The sequence below is a fragment of the Aptenodytes forsteri genome, unplaced genomic scaffold, assembly GCF_000699145.1.
Source record: "Aptenodytes forsteri isolate BGI_AS27 unplaced genomic scaffold, ASM69914v1 Scaffold255, whole genome shotgun sequence".
Lineage (NCBI taxonomy): Eukaryota > Metazoa > Chordata > Aves > Sphenisciformes > Spheniscidae > Aptenodytes > Aptenodytes forsteri.
In genome coordinates, this window is record NW_008794888.1 from 10,982,218 (window position 1) to 11,005,416 (window position 23,199).

General features: G+C 41.8%; 1 protein-coding gene across 1 annotated transcript in view; it reads left to right on the forward strand.

Annotated features, from left to right (window-relative positions):
• The window catches only part of KALRN (kalirin, RhoGEF kinase), a 338,232-nt gene that overhangs the window by 203,622 nt on the left and 111,411 nt on the right, over positions 1 to 23,199 (forward strand). The window contains exons 21-33 of the mRNA XM_019470941.1: positions 1,318 to 1,500; positions 2,184 to 2,192; positions 2,597 to 2,715; positions 3,956 to 4,022; positions 4,939 to 5,048; positions 6,883 to 6,952; positions 8,667 to 8,756; positions 13,133 to 13,225; positions 14,595 to 14,706; positions 16,493 to 16,683; positions 17,100 to 17,201; positions 17,907 to 18,049; positions 19,418 to 19,520. Of these exons, the coding sequence (XP_019326486.1) occupies positions 1,318 to 1,500; positions 2,184 to 2,192; positions 2,597 to 2,715; positions 3,956 to 4,022; positions 4,939 to 5,048; positions 6,883 to 6,952; positions 8,667 to 8,756; positions 13,133 to 13,225; positions 14,595 to 14,706; positions 16,493 to 16,683; positions 17,100 to 17,201; positions 17,907 to 18,049; positions 19,418 to 19,520 (1,392 nt within the window). The remainder of the gene's footprint in view (positions 1 to 1,317; positions 1,501 to 2,183; positions 2,193 to 2,596; positions 2,716 to 3,955; positions 4,023 to 4,938; positions 5,049 to 6,882; positions 6,953 to 8,666; positions 8,757 to 13,132; positions 13,226 to 14,594; positions 14,707 to 16,492; positions 16,684 to 17,099; positions 17,202 to 17,906; positions 18,050 to 19,417; positions 19,521 to 23,199) is intronic.

The window sequence follows — 23,199 nt, forward strand, 5'->3', positions numbered from 1 at the left end:
GTAAATGCATGTCACTCCCAGACTAATGTTATTCTCAAATTAAGCTGTAACTGAAAGCCTTCCTGATCCAAATAAATTTCTGGCCAAACCAAGTGTTTGGAAAGCAAAAACCAGTAGCTTTTGGGAACGAAACACCCTCTAAATATAACAGGAAGTCAGATTTTTACTTCTCCATACCTAGTCTTGCTTAAGTACTCAATTAGTTTGTTAAAATGACCTCTGATTCAGCTGTTAATTTATTTTCCTGGTGAAATTTCTTGAATTTAGTTTTGTGTTTGAAATCTGCTAGATGTTTTCTGGTCTGACATGCATTTATCCATTTGTGGCCAGATTGCTGATAACGTCAAGTACTTGATAGCATGTCTCACTTCAGGCAGAGTCGAAAGTTCTCCCCATCTCTGAAAAGCAGCTTACCAGTACCTCTGGGGGATATGACTGATTCTCCTTTTGCTTTTGAGGATTAACATGTGTGTCACAGCTGGAGTGCAGTCTGTGCAGTTGATATCTCAGTTTTTATAAGCATTTTGCACTTGAGTTGGCTCAAACATAGGGTCCAGGCACCTTCAGTTCCTAGGATAGATTTGGAATCTAAGCTAAAATTTATAACTAGCTCTTTTGTGCTGGATTTGCACAATGTTCCTCAACATGGAAAACCACAGTATCTAAGGGGCAGTCAGAGCCCAGGTGGAATAGAAAAGACCTCTGGAAGGTTTGGGGTTTCAGGGTATGTTTTGGAGTTCAGGCATCTTTTAGTTTGTAATGCTCTAACTGGAACTAAAATACTGACAGGAGATTTTATAGTAGACTAGGAATTTGGATTTAAATTCTGTTTGTTTCTGAAACAGAGTAGTAGTGACTCAAACTCACTTCCTGGACCGATATGTGGTGTATTAATGACCTGCCTACACAGGTCTGCAGAACCACCTAGGTATAGATTCAGAGTAACTTGATGTATTTTATGAGGTGTGATTTTTAAAATCCTGTCTTCTACTGCAAGGCTCACAAAAAATAAGTTTTTGGTTATGGGAACGAGGCATGTCTAACTTCCAACGTGTTTTCCTTATGTGTTTGTGTGTGTGTGGTTTTGAAAACGTGACTTTTTCTATCTCCTGCAGCTTCATAAGTGTCCTTACAAAAATGTCATTCCTTTCATGTTTTACTGGGCAAAGTTTAAAGCATCTGATTCTGTATAAGATGAAGTACAGGCACCCTTTAATGATGTAGAAAAAATTGTGAGCTGCTTCTGACTGCTTGTGTGAATTAAAAGCAAAGGAAATTATAATAATGTAACATAACCAAGGACCGTATTTTGGGCAGCAAACAAAGGAGAAAGTGAAGCTCCTCATCCAGTTGGCTGACAGCTTTGTAGAAAAAGGACATATACACGCCACTGAAATTAGGAAGTGGGTCACCACTGTTGACAAACGCTACCGTGACTTCTCTCTCAGGATGGGGAAATACCGCTACTCCCTGGAAAAAGCCCTTGGAATCAATACAGAGGTACTGTAAGTCCATGTCCTGCTGGGTTTTTATACCAAAGCTGAAAGTCACAGAGGGAAGTGAAGGCTGTGGTATGAATGCTGCAGGTTATCGTGTGTCCCTTAGAAACACTTAAAACCTAGTCAACCTACCTAGCGAAGCTCAGAACTGTTTCTGAAGAGAAAAAGTTTTTTTGTAGTGGATCAGTGATATGAGGAGGAGACAGATGAAGATCAGAAAGACTTTCTAAACAAATGTTTGCATCATTCTCCAGGAGACCATACAGCTACTGGGAAGGAGAGGGAAACACATTATTTGAATAAAAGTCTGTGTTAATTTTAGCATAAGCCATAAATCCTGCTCCCACACCATTATCGTGAATCAAACTCAGGCTTTGACTGTAAGTTTCCACTCTCTCATCCTTTAACTAACCAAAAAATTGATCCCCAGCCTCATCTCTAAGCTCTTTTAGGTGTAATAGAGCAACACAAGCAAAACAAAAATTAGAACCTCCTGCTGTTCCCTGGCCACAGTATTAAGGGGGAGTGCCAGAAGCAGAAACACTTAAAAACGTTTCAGTCAACCATCCTTCGATATTAAGTATAAAAGAAAAAGGAATAAATTCCCTCACTTACACCCTCAAGATACCTTAAATGTACTGTTCCTTGTAGGGTCTCTGGTTTACACGAAGTTACTAACCACAGTCTGGAAAGGTATTTCCATAGCAGAAGGCCATTGGAAGTTGGGATTGTCTCTGCATAGTGCCCTACCTAATCCAGACTATGTATGAAGCCCCATACTAGGCAACTAATTTAGATGTGAAGGAGCAAGGTAAAATTTAGATGTTTGTCGTCAATACCTATTTCTAGATAAGAGTAACAATGAAGGCTATAATAAATGGCATAGTTGGCATTTTTTTAACATTTCTCGCTCTCCTTCTCACCTTCTCCCTTCTTACTCTAGTTCTTATAAATCTCTTTGAATTTCCTTCTTTCTGACATTGGTATCTTTATCTTACTTTTGTCCCTTCTTATCCATTTGATCTCATGAACATGCTGCATTTTGCACAACAGTAGGGTTACAATGAATTTAAAATCTGTACTGTCACTTTTTCTAGGATAACAAGGACCTAGAACTAGATATTATTCCAGCAAGTCTTTCAGACCGGGAGGTGAAGCTGCGAGATGCAAATCATGAAGTCAATGAAGAAAAAAGAAAGTCGGCCAGAAAGAAAGAGTATGTCCCCAAATGCTCACAGTCTGCCATGACACATTATCTAAGAGTAATTCTATGATATTTGCATGACCAGAACTGACTGACAGTCCTATAACTCCTTCCAGCTGCAGAGCTATTGAGATAAGTCTACAGGTGTAGGGCAGAAGTTGTGACTTGTAGGCTAGAGAATTTCAGAACATACAGGTTGAATTTCTTTTGGTTTTAATCAGAAGTTACTTTTGGAAAGGGAAAGGAGTGAGTCAAGCACTTCAATTAGACCCTGATGTCATGGAGATACTCATTGTCATGCTTTCTTTGTGGCTGTATGTGAAAAGTAAAATGAACAGAAAAAATGAAAGGCATCTTTATATGTCTAGATATCATCTAAACTCCAAAGACATCCAGAGGAGTTAACTGGGTTTCAGTGGCACAAGAGTTCACTTGAAGTTTAGGTTCAAATTTCAGTGGGTGTAGAACTGGAAATATTTCATATTAGAGGAAATATTTGGAGAGTGCTTGTTGCACTTAAATCTAGAAACAGACTAATTTCACAGTATTTTGTCTTAATTTTCATGTGAGAATATTCTGGAAAGTATTTGTATGTACGGTCCTTAGCCCTCTGAAATTGTCACTACAGTGCATAACCTTGATAAGAAACAGTTTCTACTTTAGGGAACAGTGTTTACACTTGGTCTGCCTGTGGCGCATTTTAAAAACATTGGGCATTTCAACTTTGAGATACCCAGCCTCAGGCACCACAGATGTGGTTGTTCGGCTTCCCAGCAGTCTGGATTTCCTCTAGTCAGATACCAAGCTGTTGAAGCCTCTTCAAAGTAGTGGTGTCTCCCAAATCCATCTGTATTGCCACTGAGGGTCAAGTTTCAGGGTGACGTACCGTGACTATTAGCGAGGATGCAAGTGGTGTTGGTGAATCTCAAGTCCTTACTCCTGGGGAAAAAAAAAATTCTGAGAATCAGTTGACTGTTAAGGATGGGCATGTAGTTAGTAAATCACGCCTCAGGGTTGCAGGAATACAACTTAACAGAATTTTATGCAGAAAAGATATTTAGAAACTAACCCTACAAGGGACTAGAGTATGAAGTGGTATTTCATTCATGGAGCTGAAAGGTGCGAAGTGAGGCAGCTGAAGGCTGAGTGGAAATACACTGATTCATGAAGACAACAGAGGGATGTTTTGTTTTCTGTTCATTGTCCAAATGCCTATAATGTCCAAAACACCTGAAATACTTTCTTTTTTCAGATTCATTATGGCTGAGCTGCTTCAGACGGAAAAAGCTTATGTCAGGGACTTACATGAATGTTTAGAGGTGAGTTACGGCCCGGGAAGTGTCCAGTGTTCAGGAAGGACATGGTATCCTTTGCGGTAGTGATGTTCACTGTATTGCAAAGGCTGATCTTGACAAGAGTCTGTGTGGGGATAACACCTCTGGTGGCTAGCCGCAGAGCTATGTCCTGCTGGTGGTGGCAGCTGGGTGGGCAGCAGAGGGAGCTTGTCTCCCACTGGCAGAACCATGCCCTGTGCTCCCCACGTGTGTCTGTAAATGTCTGCACCTCCAGGGATACCTGAGTGTGCCTTTATTTACAAAGCTGTGCTGACCCCTGCAGAGTGAGAGCAATGTCCTCAGACTCAGTAAAGAGCAATGTATTTGCACGTTGACCTGAAATTTGTTGGTTTCTAGTCTTTTTTGAATCATGGAGCATTTTCTTAAGAATTCAAATCTATTCCTTTGGATCATCTCGTGCTAGAGAAGGAGCTGGATTTGCACTGTCAAATACCTTGCCTAGCTCTACAGCAGGGTGTTCCTGAAGGGGACTGTGATATTCAGGGGAAAAAGCAGAGTGTATTTCAGTGAAATCTGTCAGCTTTCACATTCCTGCAGTTTGAAAGAGATTTTTATGTATCTAATGCTACTGAAGTCGCAAATCCAGCTTATCTTTCAACTGTTTCTGCCTGCAGTTTTTGGACACCGTCAGTTGGACAGCAAAGACAGGTGTTGTTGGCATGTTTCTGCTTTTTCCTCAGTCAACTTCTGAGTACCAGCACTTTGAATTTCTTTGGAGAGCTTTCTGTGACACTGGAACATTTTTTTTTTTTTAGCTTGTTTGTTTAATTTCAAAGTACATAGTTCCCTTGTCAGCCTGTGCCTTTGGCAATAAAATAGGGAGATCTATTATTTTTCACTGCATTTATTCACAAAGCTAAGAATTGCTGGTGTCTTCCAGACTTACCTTTGGGAAATGACAAGTGGAGTGGAAGAAATACCCGCTGGGATCCTTAATAAAGAACACGTCATCTTTGGCAATATTCAGGAGATATATGACTTTCATAACAAGTAGGTTTTCCTAACAGTTCTGTTAATGTTTACTGACCAAGGAAACCAAAGGCATGTGTATACCTATACATCTATGTGGTGTCTGCAGTGAACACCTACAGTACAACGCACGCGGGAGTGTAAAGTAATTGATCCAGATTTGCAAAATAATGTTTGATTTCTTGTTTTGTTTCTTTTACAAAAATGAATTGCATCTTAGTTTAAACTTCGCCTTCAGCTGATTAACAATGTTAAAGCCATATTATACCAGTGCTTTGTAGCCCTATACATGCTTTCCATCTCACAGCACTAGATCTAGTCTGGAAACTTGCCTGTCAAAAGTATGATCGCTTGGAAAACACGAGGGGAAAAAAGGAATGGCTGACATGATCTGGGTTAATAAGTAGCTTTCCTGCCACTTCTTGGAGGCTCTCTGTATTTAATCTGTAACTAACAGTACTCCCTTTTATCAGGGTAAGACTGTGTATCAGATCAGCTTAGAAGGCATTGTTTCCCTGCTATAATGTGAATGCAATAGCAGTTACAAACTTAACATTTAGGGGTGCTGAATCCCACAAGTTCAGTCTGAATTTCAAAGTCTGTCTTCAAGTTACACGTCAAAACCAAAGCAGTTTGAAAAACAAATCAGAAAACCCTTCTCTGTTGAAGTTCTGGAAGACTTTCAGTGCTTCAGCCAGATAAATGCGCCATCACAGACACAAAATATGGTCATCACAGACACATAAATATGGTTCAACAGAGGCTGCCATATGCATGTTTTTGTGCAAGCAGCTTCAAAGCATATCAGGATGGTAGATTCAAACTACACATTACATTAAAAAGGCCTTTAAGTAATAGATGAATTGACTTCCAGCCCACAAGAATTGCCCTGTCATACAGGTAAGTATTCTACTCCCATTTAAAACTATGCTAGGATCACCCAATTGCCTTCCCACTTCCCCTCTCTTTGTGGTGCTATATCTTCTTTTTAGTGACCCTGACTGATGCCATCTGATTACTCTCCTTTTTGACTTTCCCTTGCTCCCAGCTGACACCCCTTCAACCCTCAGTCATGCCCCTCAGCTCCCTGCTGCTGTCATTTGTCCTTTCTCTGTCCCATCCTCCTCCAGCCTGCTGCTTCTGCATAATCCTTTTCCCACTAAAACTTCTAGCAACACTAAAATGAATTGCCCCGCCCTTGCCTTCACCAGCGTCCTCCACAATCTTCTCCTTTGGCTGATGATGTTAAGGCATCCCCCAGCCTGATTCAGGGCTGGGGAAACAGTACATTCAGTTGCTTCTCCTTCTGCAACTTCTGTTTCACATTCCTCTTTCCACCCAGGCATTGTACAGGGCTCTATCTGCAAACAGAGATGTCACTCATAGTACAAGGTGTTGAGAGAAAGTTGATTACAAAATCTGTATTTTGGGAGTTTACTACTTACCTATGAAGCATCAAGCTTGTTTAAATTGTTGTCCTTTGCCCAGTGTGCTGAGTTTGGTGATGGAAAGCTGGCAGGTTTGAGCTTCTCTTTTTTCTCTTCCTCTGAACCGCTGCACAAGATCTTTTTGAAGATTCACGATCTGGTTCTTGAATATCACTTTGCAGTCCTGAATACACTGACCCCCTACTAGGGATTGCTACCTTTTTCCTTTCTAGTTGACTCAGGCATGACTGTGCTCAAAAACCAAAGCGTACCTTGGCAAAGACACACTTTTCCCACTGGCAGGACACTTGATTAGCCTCATAATCAAGATACAAGTATTGATCATTAGCACTGATTCACCCATTGGTCATTCTGCTTCTCCTGGGTATTTGACTGTAACTAATTACATTGGCGTCTTCTTTTTTCAGCATTTTTCTGAAAGAACTAGAGAAATACGAACAACTGCCTGAGGATGTGGGCCACTGCTTCGTCACCTGGGTAATGAGGCTTCTTCTTTTCATTATTTATTCAAATTAATTCCTCCAGCACAGACGGAAACAAGCTGGGAATTGGTGCAAGGGTTACGTCCTTAGTGATAAGTGAGATTAGGAGCTGATCTGGACTACAACTTTGTCCTTCACCTCTTCCCAGGGTGAAAGGTTCCCTCCCTTAACTCTTCCCCTGAGCAGTGGTGTGAAGGCTTTCCAGAGCCTCTGTCTTTGTCCTGCACTGACCAGCACAGCTTTTACCTCTGCTGGTTCCTGTTTAACAGGACTTCATCAAACCAAACCTGTATTTAGGAGCGACATTCATTTCTTTGCGAAGGGCCCTGGGAGGACGGACATTTAAAATCTTAATATACCCTCCTTAGAGAATTTTAGTCATGCCATCAGACCTCTACAAAGGCATGAACGACATATTTTATCAACATTTTTCTTCAGAAATTAGTGTCAAATTGCTGAGCCACTGTGCTCTCTCATTCCATTACCCAATGCCAGGATAATTTCCAACAGGACTTTGAAATCTTGATGCTAAGAGCCTTCGTGGGTGTAGGAGGCTCCAGGAATTGGCTACAGTAATTTATCTGTATGAAAGCTGTTCTCTTTTCAAAATATTTACCACACAAGTCAGCCATCATCATGTTTTCTCTGATGGTTTTATTCGTATTTCAAGGCTGGGAATTAGTATTTTAAAAGTCATTATGGAACATTTTCACCTACCAAAAAAAATGAGCATGTTTGGAAGATTTCAAATGGACTTTTAATTTAAAAACATGACAAAAATATTGATGAAATGGATTCAGAAATATTGTTTACAAAGAAGAAGTTACATATTTATGAAAGATGGACACATTTACATATTGTTCTGTGCAAAATCTTCATGGTACTTTTAAGATACTACCACATCATCTCAGCAATAGTACATGTCCAGAGCTGTCTGTATGGTTACAGACATACATACAAAGCTGCCTGCCCAATTGTAGGGTCCTGTTATTTAGATACGTGGTATAAAAAAATGCAACAGTAATAAAAGGTGGCCATCCTCCTCTTCCGTTTGCCTGCCTCTCCCTGAGACCAGAGTTCAGTAATATGAAAATGTTCTAAGGCAGGAGTGCACAGATGCTTTTAATTTCCTCTTAAAAATAAATACATTAGGAAATTAAATGCAAAACACTCCTAGCACAACATAAAGTTTGAGCCATTAAAGTCTGAACCAAGGTAAGAAAGGCAAGTTTGGGCTAGGCATCACAAATCTGAGCCAGTCTCAAGTCAAAAATGTTGGCTCGAGCCAGTTTAAGCTAGGTGAGTCTTTTGCCCAGAGTTTCTACACTGGCTTTATCTGTAAATAGATGATAAAGCCAACATTTCATGACTGGGTTTTGAGACCTGCAGACTTTTGGATACAATCTGTATAACGTCATTAGAGCTCTTAGAAATGATTTTATAGCTGGATTAGAGGTTTAGGCCTTCCCTCTGTGACACTTGTTAAGGAAAGCCTCCCACCACTGTTACACGGTGCACCTCATTCCCCTCAGAACTGCTCAGGTAAGGTATGAACTGTCTATAAGTCTTCTGTTCTTAATTTGCAATTCTTATGTTGCTTTGAGAGGTGGGGGTTTATTACCTGTATTTATCCTGGTGAGCCTTAATGAAAGACTGTGCAAGCAGAGAAATAGCTTATCTTGCTTTTCCCTTGATGTTTGTTTTCACAGGCAGATAAATTTCAGATGTATGTCACCTACTGCAAAAACAAGCCTGACTCCAGCCAGCTCATCCTGGAACATGCAGGGACTTTCTTTGATGTAAGCAGCCATTGCCATTTTCCTTCAGCACACACAGTGCAGCTGAAACACCTCCTCTTTACATCTGAGCAACGGGTTCCTTTTTGTGCTTTGGCATTTGGGTTTTTCATTCCGCTGCAGATATCACATGCTGTGAAAACTGATAGGCTGTGGTGTGATGTGTGATCTTCATCAGTGTGGCAAGTAGTTTTTAATTGAGACACACATTCTTATGGGAACTTTGTGCATTTTTCAGACCCAATCCTTTCTAAAGATCTGGTTTAGTGGTAAAATGAAAAGCAGATCCCATTAGATTTTATGACCTGAAATCCCTAAGTCCAAAACAAGATCCTGTCCTCCTGTTCTGCAAATTTTACCCACCCTGTTAAACATTTGCTTCATCATGCTAGTAAGGGACTCCATTGACTGCAATTAGACTGTTTCCCTTACAAGCACTACACCTGGTGATAAACATTTGCGGGCTCCAAGCCCAGTTTTGTAGGCTGAGAAAAATCTCTGAAGTTTTTGAGTACTTTTAAACTAAGCTTTCCCTCTGATTTTTGGAACCTCATCCATTTTGACATGCTTGTCTGCTAGCGTAGAGCTTTAATTAGTTGCTTTCTGAAAAAATGCTAAGACCTTTTTTCCAAAACATTGAAAATCTTTTTACAAATGTAACACCACTCAGCAGGATCCAACCCGCCTGACATGAATGAGCTCCTCTGGGTTTCATATGTGCTAATGGTTATAGCACTCCAGTTAAACTCAACACTGAAAGGTCTCACATGAGCCAGAAGAAAAGTGATGAACACCTTTTTCTTTTGCCTTTTTTGCCTTGTTACCAAATGGTCTAAAAGTAGAATTGAACTGAAAGGGATTTTCCAGGAGGTGGCGCTTGAGCCTGTTGAATGGTTTAGTACCGGTTGGTGGCTCGTGAAGGGTTTGAGCTGCCTTAGGTGTCTATCAGTGGTGTTCGCACAGGTTAAAAGCGTTTCCTCTGCTAAGCTTTTTCCACTCCAGCTCTGTATAAGGGCTAGAAAGCTGCCTGATGTTGCTTAATAGAGAATATTCATGTATCAGCATCTGCTGTTTTGCAAGGGGAGATGTTTTCCTTCCATTGGTGGGAATTGTGCTGGGCTACCCAGTGGTGCCTGTGCAAAAAGAGAAAGATGGCTATCCCCCCAAAAAAATCATCTAGGAGTCACTCAATCTGACTAAGGTAGTGGGAAGTAGCTGTAGATCCTTCTTATCTTGATCTTGGAGTGGCAGCGGTTAAGTGGCAGGACAGGGGACAGTCTGGTCCAAGAAATACGGAGGAAATGGCTGGTTCTTTTCTTCCAGGAAGAACCTGGAATTTCCCAAAACACCCTGATGATGAGAGTGAGTCATCTAGAATAACACTCCTTAGTAAGAAGCCTGCTTGAAGATCACAAGTGTACAACCCCTTAAATTGTATAAACCATCATAGAAAGCCACCTTGGAGATGAAAACAAGTAGTCCCAGTAATCCATCTCAACCCTTCAAGTCCATGGAAAATTTGCAGCTTCAGGGCTCATTGCAAGGGCTTCAGCTGGTGGAAATCAGCATATTATTGAGGTGATAGAGTTGATTTTAGTGCCTGTTATTTAAGCGAGCTTTGGTCCTCGGGTCAAAGACAGAGTTTGGTTCAGTCTATATGCTTCTGCTATTTTGGATATTTTTCTCCTTTAAATCTTGGAAAAGATCAGTTGTTATATTCAAGAAGCCACAGGGCACCTTTAACTTGCATGACCAGCATTTACAGAGTGGAACATGGTGAAGGTCATTGACTTTGGTAGCATTGCAGAGCATTGTGTTTCTGCATGGATGATGGCTCTTGGACAGTTTCTCTGCAAGCTAGAGCGTCCCTTAGGAAATGGGCAGAGGCGCAAGCAGGGTCTCAGTTTCTCCTTAGTAATATTTTTTTCTGAAATTGTTCACCAAAGATTTGTGTCATGCATTACAAAACCTAAATCTTTCATGAGTTTTTTAGTGCTGAATCAGTCTGCTCAGCAAGCCATTGGTCTGTACACCCAGTTCAGGATGCAGTTTGTCCTACTAAACAACTGTACACAATTAGATGACTTATCTTAATTTGTGAATCTCTTTAGACATTTGATACAAAATCTGGGCACTTTATCACTGCTTCATGGTAAATTCAGCAATTCTTATGGTATGAAATTGTATTCAAGTATTCCTCTCCCCATATTATCCATAGAGGGTCCTGTGAGGGTGCTGTGCTGCCCTACGCAGAGGATATTTTTGGTGTTTTTCTGGGATTCTGTCATTGCATGTAAGACTACACATTGATCCTGTTCTGCAGCTCATCTGGTTTGCAACACACTACTGCCAGCACATGGTGCCTGTCAGATACCTTCATTTCTTCCAGGCCCTTGGGACACTTTTCCACCCAAATTGTGTCTAATGATGAGTCATGGTGCACTATAATGGGAACCAAGCTTGCTTTAAACTAGAAGCAGGGCAAAGTAGAGAGCCCTGTGGCTAGCTTGCTTCTGAAATCTGCCAGCTGCTTCAAAGCTAGCTCAGATATCTCCCTGCTTCATGTTACTTAAAGGTGTGTGAGAAATGTCTGCACTACCGTGCTCTACCCTGCACAGACCTCTCCAATTTCCACCTCCGCCCACAGTAAGTTCAGACCTCTCCAGTTGTTACAAAGCCAACCCAGGACACACTCCAGCAGGCTGCCATCTTACTCCAACTCTTCAGGGACCAGAGGGAGGAGCTGCAGGGAGAAGGTCCCTTTCCAGCAGTGTATTTGTCTGATTGCCATGTAGCAGTGCTATTGCTTCCCTGCTGCAGGTTCCTGTGCAGCAGGGACAGCTGTCACTCCACCAACCCACTCTGTCTCTGCACAGTCTCACCAGGGAGCATCCTGGCAGAGGAAGGAATGCCTGAAGGGGGAGGCATCTTGCTGGGAGCATGCCCTGCTATTCAGAGAGCTGTGAGGGAGGAATAGCGCTAAATTCATTACTTGGATCCTACAAAAACAAGTGTACTTAGCCAGCTCCAGGAAGTTCACAGACGTGGCCGAAGTCTTGCTGGCTCCCGCAGTTACTAATTGAGTCCCAGCCATGTGCTCTGCAGACACTGTCCCTGTTTGGAGCCAGCCATGACTCAGCTTCATGCAAACTCCATTAACCCCCACACAGAGCCTCTTCCCTTTTGGGTCTTGTTCATGGCACCAGAGATTTTTTTTTTCCCTAAAACAAACTTGCCTAGTACAAAAAAAAAAAAAATCTGTTGGCACATTGTGTGAAAAGTGGCTATTTTTGCATCCCAGCATAAAGATAAACACTGGAGCTAAAAAAAACCAGTAAACTCCCTAATACTCAGCAGAAAATCAGACTGTATACAGAAAGAAGATCTCCGTTCTTGGCAGCTCTTCCCCCTTCATCTTCTGTAACTTCTTCCGTTTGCAGCCTCAAATTTACCCTCCAGTAGCTGGAGATAAGTCCCATTCCCCCTTCCCATCCGCTCCCTTAGGAACCGAGGATTTCCTGATGGCCGGGAGCAAGGGGAGGCATGCCCAGGGCCTGGTGGAGACAGAAGGAATTCCAACCTGTTCTATTTCAGCAGAGAATCTGCCCTTGTAGGGCATGAGTCTGAAGTCTTTTAGATAGCTAAATATGTGCATTAGGGTCCTGTAGGATTTTCAGGAGCTCCTAACTCCCACTGGAATCAGCTGGAGGGAGGCAGCTGGGCCCTTTGCAGACGTCACCAGGTGCCTATCTGCAATGTCTCCAGAAGTTCATGAGCACCTCACACTGATCAGCACAGACATTTTGGTTGAGATTCAGGTGACAAACCAGAAGTATTCAGTGCTGTAAAAGGTATCATAAGGGTATCTCTCTTGGCCTGCAGCTGCCACCTCAGAATAGCATAGGTCTGTCAGCACTGTGTCAGACCTGTTACTCCCATGTGGATATTTCAGCTACCCCAGGGCTCGCAAATGGTACTAGATGCTTATGTTTAGACAGCTAAATTACACCCTACGCATGCAATTTAATTTAATGTCACTCCATTTTAATTGAATGTTAAGACTCTTTCAGCCTTCATAGCTAGGAGAAACCAGTTGATGTGACAGATAAGTCGTATTTAAATCGAAGCCTATGTAGTTTACTCAACATAGCCTTAGCTTGACTTGCATAGGGCCCCTGCAGTTTAAGTGGCCTTAGGGGGACTCTGCAGTTTATTGCCAGCCTTTCTGAAACCACAGTTATTTGCATGTGAGCTTAAAGAGAGTTAAAAAACTAAACAAAAAAATGCAGAGATCCAGAGCTAAAATTAGTTATGGGTGGTTCTGTCTGGCAGGGGGTTAACAGTTTTCCATGACTGACTGCTGTTTTTATCTCTTCTAGGAAATTCAGCAAAGACATGGTCTGGCCAACTCTATCTCTTCTTATTTAATCAAGCCTGTCCAGAGGATCACAAAATACCAACTCCTACTGAAGGTACCTTAGTGAGCTGCCCAAATCAGCTCATGCAGAGCAGTTCCCAGGTGTGATGAGTTAACTTATTCTTAAGGGAGCTGCTTCCTCACCTCTTCATGACCTGTAAGCAGCTACTGCTGAGCTGCTACTCCTACTTCCCAGGCCTGAACATGGCAACAAAGTGTGAAATCAGGTTGAGTGTTCTAAAGGAAAAGACTCACAGAAGGAAAAAAAAAAAAACACAGTAAAAAAATGATCACCTGTTTCAACTGGGGTTTTTTGTATCCAAGTGGACTTAACCCTAAAAAGCGAGAACTGGGAAAGGGAAATTGAAGGGACACCAGAATCGCTTACTTTCCTTCTTGCTAAGTTTGTGACGTAATAATTTGATTAAAGGCTTCAATGACAGCAGTAGTGAACTTTGGGGAAATTTCACTGACTCTTGACTGAGACTCCTTCACTGGCGTTAGATTCTGTTTGGGAGCTGACACTTTTGTGTTTGAAAAACACGGAAAAGCTTCATATACAAAGCAAAGGACTTCTGAGTGAAACATTAACATTTCCCATTTAAAAAAAAACACCTTTGTTGGTTTGTTGTAAATTGGTTACAGGTTTTTGCAGTATCTTGTGAGTAGGTGAATTTTAGATCTAACTTAACCAGCCACTGTTCACTTCAAAACTAGTAAACCAGAGAAGAAAAAATATCTGGGCGATAAGGGAGGAGACAGATTCTGACTTTGAAAAGCTAGGCCCAGATATAATACTTGCATCTCTTTAAAACTTCCTCTGTATATGCCAAAGGAGTGGTATGCTGTACTAGGAAGGTACTTACTGAGTACATTCCATGTGTTGACAAATCTGTGCTTTGTACCAGTTTACTGAAACAACACACGGGTTTACCATAGTCTTGTGAGTGCTGTGGGACAGCGAGCCTGTACTGCACAAACCATCTGCTAATGGGAAGGCTAAAACATCCCTTCAGTCGTCACCCCTTTGGTCTCCTCCTCAGGTGACTCTTTCCTGAAGGGACCTCCCTGCCCTGGGCACAGCACACTGCCAGCCCTGCCTGCACTGCAGTACTCACCAGCACTGCTGGATCAGGCAGGGGTCCCTGCAACCCGGCTGGCACAGCTGGACTGACTGATGTCTGCTGCATAGGCATAAGTCCCCAGAAATCTTCTGAGTGCACAGTCTCACTCGAGAGCACCTTGTTTTGTCTTGCTTTATAGTAATTCCCATTTGATCCCCACTATCTGTGAGCATCCACAGTGGGTTTTGTTGCAGTTCAGCTTTCTCCTGTTACTGATTGCATGTACCAAGTAACACAATCAGATATAAAGCCAGCATGTTGGTCAGAGTTTGTTTATAGGTGTTCTGCATTGCTTCTTAGGAACTGCTAACCTGCTGCGAGGAGGGCAAAGGGGAACTCAAAGATGGTCTGGAAGTGATGCTCAGTGTCCCAAAGAAGGCCAACGATGCAATGCACGTCAGCATGCTAGAAGGTAGCAGATGGGCAGGCGGCCGGGGCAGGGGAGGGACCCGCCAATAAATGAAGCCTTCTTGTTACTTGTGTAGAAAGTTAGTACAGGTTGACTGTAGCAATACTGTTGATTGATCATAATTTTCAGCTAATTCCTAGCTTCTTCCTGATATTTCTCTAAAAGTCTTGGAAGAATAAAGCTAGCTAGGAAGTTTTGGGGTTTTATTTATTTATATCTTATGTGTGTGTATATATGTATTTATATGTGTATATATGTGTACATACACGTGTGTGTATACATATACAAAGTGTGTATATATATATATTTGGTTAAAACATTCTTAGTTAATGAAACAAAAAAACCCCTCCTGAAACAGTATCAGTTTAGCTGCTGGCAGCCGTAACGATTACTGGATGAAAACATTTCTAAATACTGTCTCAACATTTCAAAAGAAAAAGTTCTGGTTTTCTGAGTCAAAGCAGCTTGTGTTTCAAAATGTTAGTATAATTATCCCAAAGATGTCAAAAAAAAAAAAAAAGTATTATTAAAAAACATTTCAAAATTACAGAAAAAAAATATTTTGATTGCCCCAAAGTTAAGTCTTTTATTGGCTTTTTGATGTGTGGAGTATTTCTAAAATTTAAAAATTTTATTCTGGACAGAGATGCTTTATTATCTCTCAAAGATTTTCTTGGCCTGGGAAAATAATTTCCAGCCTGGCTTGAGTCAGAACCAGGAAACAAGAAGAGTACTAAAACAGGCAAGAAAAAGGAAATGGTGCCAGTAGCTAAGCAGCACATTAAGACCAGGTGATTAAAATTGCAGGGGGTCAAATTGACCCAGCATAGGTAGAAAGACTATAGAGATGGTTTTAACTATGGTGGCTGGTGAAAAGCAAGGTTTCCCAAAATAACGCCTGGATAATCTGTCCCCATGAGATGATGAGCATCACGCAATAATAAAGAAGCAGGGATGACTTTGTTAGGGTAGACGAGCACTTGGACAGGTGTCTTCTGAATAAAACATTATTCCCGAATCTTTGGAGCAGGGACCAGGGCTGCTTCCTGCTCTCCCAGGGCTATCTGGCATGAGCAACAGCAGGCTGTGCTGGTGGAGGAGCAGTCCCTAGCTCTGGAGAGAAGTGTGACCCACAAGCTGCTGAGACAGCAGCTTGGAGGGCACCTTGCACTAGGGACTCCCTTTTCCCTCAAGCTTCCCAGTTATGTGGAGGGAATCCTGTGATCCTCAGCCATGTGAAGGTTTTTGACATGCAGCTTGGAAGATAAGAAACTCCTCCCGGAAAGCTTGTTTCAGGCACCATACCAATTTGCTCTCATAGACGTAGCTCCTCCATGCCACTGCTGTGGACTCACAGGCCCTTGAAGGTTGGGATAGCATGCTTGAAAGCATCATGGTATGATGGGGCACTTCCAGCTACCACACGTTATGTTTCTCTGAATTTTTGTTGATGTGCATAAGATTCCTTGCATTGCGGTTCTGTGTACAGTAACCACCACTGAAACCTTTATAATATTTATCTTTAAGTAATTACTACTATACTTTAGCAGCAGTCTCATTTAGCACATATGACGTATTTGTCTCTGGTGAAATAATTATATCACTGCAGTAGGAAAAAAAAAAAAAGAAAAATATTTTCACTGGGGCAACGGATGCCCATTAATGTCCTTTCAGAATATGCATTAAAAAAAGAGAAAGACCCTTTAATTTCAAGTCCTTACTGCTCTGCTGTTTCTGGGCATTACTGGCCCCAAGAACAAATACAAGCCAATGTATTTTGTGGTTTTAGGGTTTGATGAGAACCTGGATGTCCAGGGAGAGCTGATTCTTCAGGATTCCTTCCAAGTGTGGGATCCCAAGTCTCTCATTCGGAAAGGCCGTGAGAGGCATTTGTTTCTCTTTGAAATCTCTTTGGTGTTTAGCAAAGAGATCAAAGATTCTTCGGGACACACAAAATACGTTTACAAGAACAAGTTACTGGTAGGTGTGGCTGCAAAGAAAACATTCTGCGTGTTGTGTTTCTTGTAGGTAGAGGTGGAGTTTGGGGGATGGCTCACACGTCCCCATGCTGGGTTGGGGATACTCATGCCACATGGAAGGGCTGGCTTTGGGCCCTGCAGGGCTCACCTGGAAGCCAAGCTCGCAGTGAGTCTGGAGAGGTTTAAGATAGATCTGAAGGGTGGGTGGGAGATGCAAGGAGGATCACTCAAGCCATTCACTTCCTTGCCATACCCTGGTGGTTTTCTGTTTCTTTTGTCTGTGTGTAGCAAAGCAGAGACAAGATCTCACTCCCCTATCCATCCCTGCCTCCCCACTTCTCCCTACAAATGTAAAGTTTTTTGGACTCATGAGGCTTCATATATATGAAATCTCTCATCATCTCTCCTCCACACTAGACCTCAGAACTGGGAGTGACTGAACATGTTGAAGGAGATCCCTGTAAATTTGCTTTGTGGTCTGGACGAACACCATCCTCAGACAATAAAACAGTGCTGAAAGTAAGTCTCTTCTGCTTGTTTTCTTTGCCTTTAGAGCTGCTAGTTGAGGCCTTGGGAGCACTAAATGAAAGGTCAGTTTCTTCCCTCCTCGTATTTGCATGGCTTCCATGTCTGTCAGCAGGGTCATGCCTGCATCAGGAGCAATTCAGCTCTAAGGCCTCAGTGTGAATCAAGACAGTGCTGTTGTGCAGCCTTGCTGAAATTGCATCTCCTCTTGCAACCTGGGTTGAGCAGCCGCACACTGACACAGGGCACGTCTCAGGGTGTTTGGCTGGGATGTGTAATTCTCTTAGTCCTTTGCCACTGGGCTTATCGACAATCAACCTATTCCCCAAACCTCCAGAGCTGACAGCCATTTCTGTCAAGTGAGTTTCTAACGAAGAATTTGTGTTATAGTTATTTTGTCTGAGGAAATCCCAGCTGTGCGCTGATAACCTATTTCCCCTCCACAGTGTGTGCTGTATTGCTAGCATTAAATATATTTATCCAGAGCTTAGCTGCTTTACTGTTGCTTGCCAAGTAGGTCTGGTAAAAATACCTCAGTTCTCTTGGGGTTACCAGGTACTCCAGCAGCTAAAACAATACAGCAGAGTGGAGAAACAGTTAATCATGCATTTTCATCAGCCAACCACGATTCTTCTACATAGGAGGTGACATGCTGGGAATATGATAAAGTGTCTGACTTTCTGCCTTGTGGAACTTTAGGCATCCAGTATTGAAACAAAACAGGAATGGATCAAAAATATCCGGGAAGTCATTCAAGAAAGGATTATCCATCTGAAAGGAGCTTTGAAAGAGCCAATTCAGCTCCCCAAGACACCAGCAAAACAGCGAAACAACAGTAGAAGGTAACCTCAGTCATTCCATACAATGTGAAATCACTAGCGTTTTCTTGACTAGCAGCAGTGTAGTATCTGTGGGCTTTTGACTGGATTCGCTTACTTTTTCTTACTATAGTCAAAAGCAGTTTTCATCATCTTTGTTTTTTACATGTTGTCTTGGCAAAAGTAGCTAGAAAGCTTTTCTGTGATATACATACAAAGGTCTTTTATTTTAGTACTCCAAAGTATTGGAGAGAAATGAGCAGTAAAAATTCTTCAGAGTCCAAGGTTATGTTTCTTTCCCAAAGTAGAATTTACTTCTTCACATTTGAATATTAACAGATTTTTTTTTTCCCTGTCTGACATTTTGAATTGTTTGACAATGAAAATCACAGCTGGTTGTGACAATATATTACTACAGTGGAGAATCTGTGTTTCATCATCAAATACAAACTCATTTCAGCCTGTGAAGTAATATTAAATTTTTTTTGTCGACTTCTTTGAATCCTGGATTAAATAGAAATTATAGAAAATGAATTGTTCTTTTGCTGTCATGCTGGCATTCCCAAAAGCCACCTGTAATTTGAGCATCTCCATTTCCTCATCAAGTTTTATCACTCTTGCTTCAGGCTGTATTATAGAGGCATACAAAGCATGAGTAACCAAGGTCACCCAGGAGATCTATAGCAAGGCAGAGATCCAGACGTTTGTTCCGGGGGACATACACCAATACAAGAATTTTCTAGTACAGAACGGGGATCTTAATTTTTTTTTTCTTTGTCCTTAAATATGTATTTTGTATTATTTAAATGTTTATTTTGAAAGACCAGTAAAAATTTAGGACAACTATATCTATACAGCAAAAGGGAAGAAAGTACCTTCTGTTGGGAGACTCAGGTAGACTTGTAGAGCTCTACACTGTCTTTACTTATGTTTGTTTGGATATCATTTTTATGGCTTAGTATTAAATTCCTGAAAACGTGGTTCCTGTGAGACAAGAGAAATACTTCCTCCTTCAGTGTCACATGTAGCCTGGGCCGAATGGTTTTGGTTAAGGCAGAAATCTAACTGAAGGAAAATTTCTGCCTGACACCCTCATTACAGAGCTATTTCTGAACACCAGTCTTCTATGCTGTAAATATGCAGGCAACAGCCATCCTGTTTCCAGCAACAAACGGTGTGATTATGTGCTAATCCCAACCCTATGGCTGAGGGTGACATCATTTTAAATTGCAAGCTACATAGCAACATGGGCTGCATCAGCGAGGTAATTTTAGCACAAAGCCAGCTCTGGCACGCTGACTCGGCACTTCTCAAATCCACCTATAAAGTTGTGCACATTCCAAGGTGGTGTGTTAAGTAAGTGTCGTTGTTTCCCTATTATGTCTTTTGCAGAGATGGAGTAGATGATGCAGACAGCCAAGGAGATGGCAGTAGTCAACCTGACACGATTTCCATTGCATCCAGGACATCACAGAACACAGTGGACAGTGATAAGGTAGGACTGAAATGTGAAAATACACTGCAATTGATCGTCCCCAGAAAAATGTAAGTGAAGAGCGGAATAGAAGGCATAATAAAGCAACCTGTCTTCTACTGAGTGAGTTGAAACTTGTATTCCCCTATGCTAGGCTATTAAAATCCAGTCTGTTTCTAGGTGCTCATCAGTACTGCCGTTTTACATGGTAACATCTCTGCAGCTGCAGCTTCTTTGTAGTTAATACACAGAGGTTGAACTGGCTCTGAAGAAATACAGCCCAGAGCAACCTTTTCTTCCCTAGTAGAACGTGCCCTGTAGGAGCCAGCTTCTGAATCAGCAAACAGTTGGTTATGTTCCATATTTGCCCTCTGAGCTAAAATCACTAGTTTGTTGGAGGGAATACAGGTGCTTACGCACCAATTAATACAGCAAAATTGGGATCCTGGCTGGTATCTTGAGAGCCTGGGAGACCTACCCTTTCCATAGACTGTGATTCTGGACCCCACTCCTCACGGACATATGGTGGAGCATATGGATGGCCCCGAGACGCGCCAGATTCTGTTGGAATGCTGCATGCTATCGGCACGTATGTACTCGTAGTTTTACTTATCAGACGATCTGAGTCCCGATTCCCAGCTCCACTAGGATGCCTGACTTGAATTTGTCACCCTGATACCTCCAACTGCGGTCTTTAGCTGAATTAGCAGTTGGTGGGCTGTTAGCAATAATTTGCCTTAGCTACAGTGATGGGGTTTGTCATATCCACCAAGACAATGTCCATATTCTCTTCATGTGTTGTTTTGAAACTATCTGTAACTTGCAAAAGGATGAATTCTTCAGAACCATTTGCCATTTATGTATTTGTCAGGGCTTTAATTATTCTGCCACTTACACAAGGTAGAAGGGTGTCTTCACAAAATCAGAATTCAAGTTTATGGTTGTAAAGTTCACAAGTAAGGTTCAGTGCAGAGGTTATTTTGAAAGCTGGACTCAAACATAGGAGTTAATTGCAGATAAATTACCTTCGTAAGACCACGTGTTGTATTTATCTTAAAGGCATGTTCCCACACTTTTGCTTTTTTTGACCAATAATGTGCATTAGAAAAGTATTAATACTCACAATCCAAAGGCCACTGTAATTTATGCAAATACTTTTCCCGATGCCGAAGAAGTACTTTCTTGTGTCTTCAGTCTACTTGGACTCACCGTGCTTTTCCATGTTTTTCACATTTATCATTCCTGAGAAAGACCCTGACTTAGTAGAGTACTGGAGCTCATGCTTAATTTTAAGCATTCACATAAGCTTTGCTCATTTGCCCCAAGCCGACTGACTAAGTTGCATGAATTATGGTAGACAGGCAAGGTCTAGGTAGGATGCTCCATATTGCATGCTGTCACTGCGTACAAGATCTATAGTGCCAACAGCACAGGAAACAATCAGGCTGCACCCTGAAAGACAGCCCATCATGGCAACAGTTGGTTTAAGGATGCAAGACTGGAAAGGGATATAGGAATTTCTATCCAAAACCTTGTTTGAACTGAATGGCAAATGTGTATGAGGTAAATTAAGCACCAAATCATACAGGGAAAAATTTGTTACCACTGGGGAAAGGCTAAATCAGTTCTAGGGTTGTGTCATGGTTTTTTACTTTTTTAAGGTGGGTAGGTTCACTTGCTGACTTAAGGCTATCTGTGTGTTCATGTGTCCTTATATACATTTACTGAATAGAAACAAATTCCAGTGTACAGCTAAAGCTTAAATATACTTGCATGTGGTTTGTTGAATCTGAGCAGCTAGTGTATCATCCTTAGGTAGAGAGGCAGTTCCTGCTGTACAGTTTCCTTATTGTCATTGATGCTAATGCCAGAATACTCTGGAGAATTTAGCCCTCAGAGTGCTGCATTATTGTGTCTTTGCTCCATGGAAAATGAATTCCCGCATCGCTTCATAGTTCTCTCTCAGTTTTTCTACAGAGTGTTACCCAAATTAATGACAGATGGAGCTGAGTTGTCTTACTTCCCGTTGAAGCAGCATGGAGGCACACCTGCGTTCAGTCTCAGTTCAGACATCGGTTCTTACGCTGCTTGCACGAAGCCCTTAGCATGTGTTAGCATCTGCTGTGAGGGGACTCTGTTTTAGCAGATCCCAAAGCTGGGCAAGGACCTCACAAGACTCCTAGTGGTGATGTTTCACCGCATGGGAACAATTCACTGTCATTCCAAGTTATTTTACTCTCCAACTTTAAAATGGGATTTTTTTTCCTACAGCGTGTAGTTGAGCTTATCTTCTAGGATGGTCTGAGTAAATCTCGTTGGACTGGGAAGATTTATCTTCTTGCATAGACTGGTAGTGAGTTATTGGCACTGGAAGACTGTACCATATCATGCTCTCTAGTTAAGGTTTCTTGGCACAGTTGATAGTGCTTGGTAACATACATGCTATAATTAACTCACGTGGCACTGATAACAGCACTGATAGGTAATGTGTTCAGCAAATAGTGGTTTCCCTGCCTGTTTAACTCCAGCATAGTCAGCAGAGTTATTCCCAGGAGTTCAGATTCAGGCTCTGAGTTTTTTCACAGCTCTAGCCTCCGCGGGTGACCTCTCTGCGTGCCCCAGTGAGATCTCCATCCAGACGAGCCAGGAGAAAGAGCTCCTACCTTTAAAAACTCTGGCTGTTCACAGCAGCCTCATTTACAAACACATGCAAAGAGCTTTGCAGTCCTAGCAGTGTGCCAGGGTGGCAGCAGATTAATCCTGCACTGGGAGCATCTATGTATTAACTCAGTGCCAGAAACAATTCTCAAGTATCATTTAAGAGTTGATATTACTCTGAAGGCAAAAGAATTCAAAGATTTAGCTGACATACTTTGTCCTTTCCCTAAATCTTGCTATTACACCCGAGGATTACCTAACGCGTTAGTTGAATGTTCAGACAAGAATGCCAAACAACATTTTAGACAAAGAAAACCACAGCCTCTCAAAGATTCCCAATTTCAAGTAGCACTTCTGCTTAATAACACTCCTTGTGCCTCAAGTCATATGTATTTCTTTCAACCTGTTTGTGAGCCAACTCCTTCTGGGTTGCAAGTAGCGATTTCTGTCTCCTCTCTCATCGTGGCACAGCCCTAGAGCAAAGCTTTACCTTTGCATTTCAAACTCCTAAAAAGGCAGAAGGTTTTTTGTTGTTAAGAGGGAATGAGATAACATAACTGTAAATTCAGCAAGGATTTTGCTCTCTCTCAAGACAGCTGAACCTAGCCATAACATTTATCGGGGGATCATTTGGTGCAGAGCATAGAGCACTTGACTGGGGACCAGAAGAGCTGAGTCCTAGTTCTGCTCTGTCATTCACATCACAAATTAAATCTGATGGCACATTGCACTTGTCTTTCTTTTTTTCTTGTTTGGATTAGGAATTTGGGGGGGAGACAGGAATTCTTGCAAACTTTACATTTGTACATCAATTATAGCATTGTCCTGTGTTGTCCCAACACAGGATACAGACCCAAATTCAGAGCCATTTTTGTATATTGAAGGAAATTCACAGCAATCTTTATGGTAGCAGACTCTGCTTTGAAAATAATCTTAATTATATGCCTGACTCCAGAAGTGTTACTAAGTCTTTAAATATTCAGGCTTTCCTGGCTGCAGTCAGTGGTCAGGTGATTATATTATTATAAAAAAAAAAAATGTC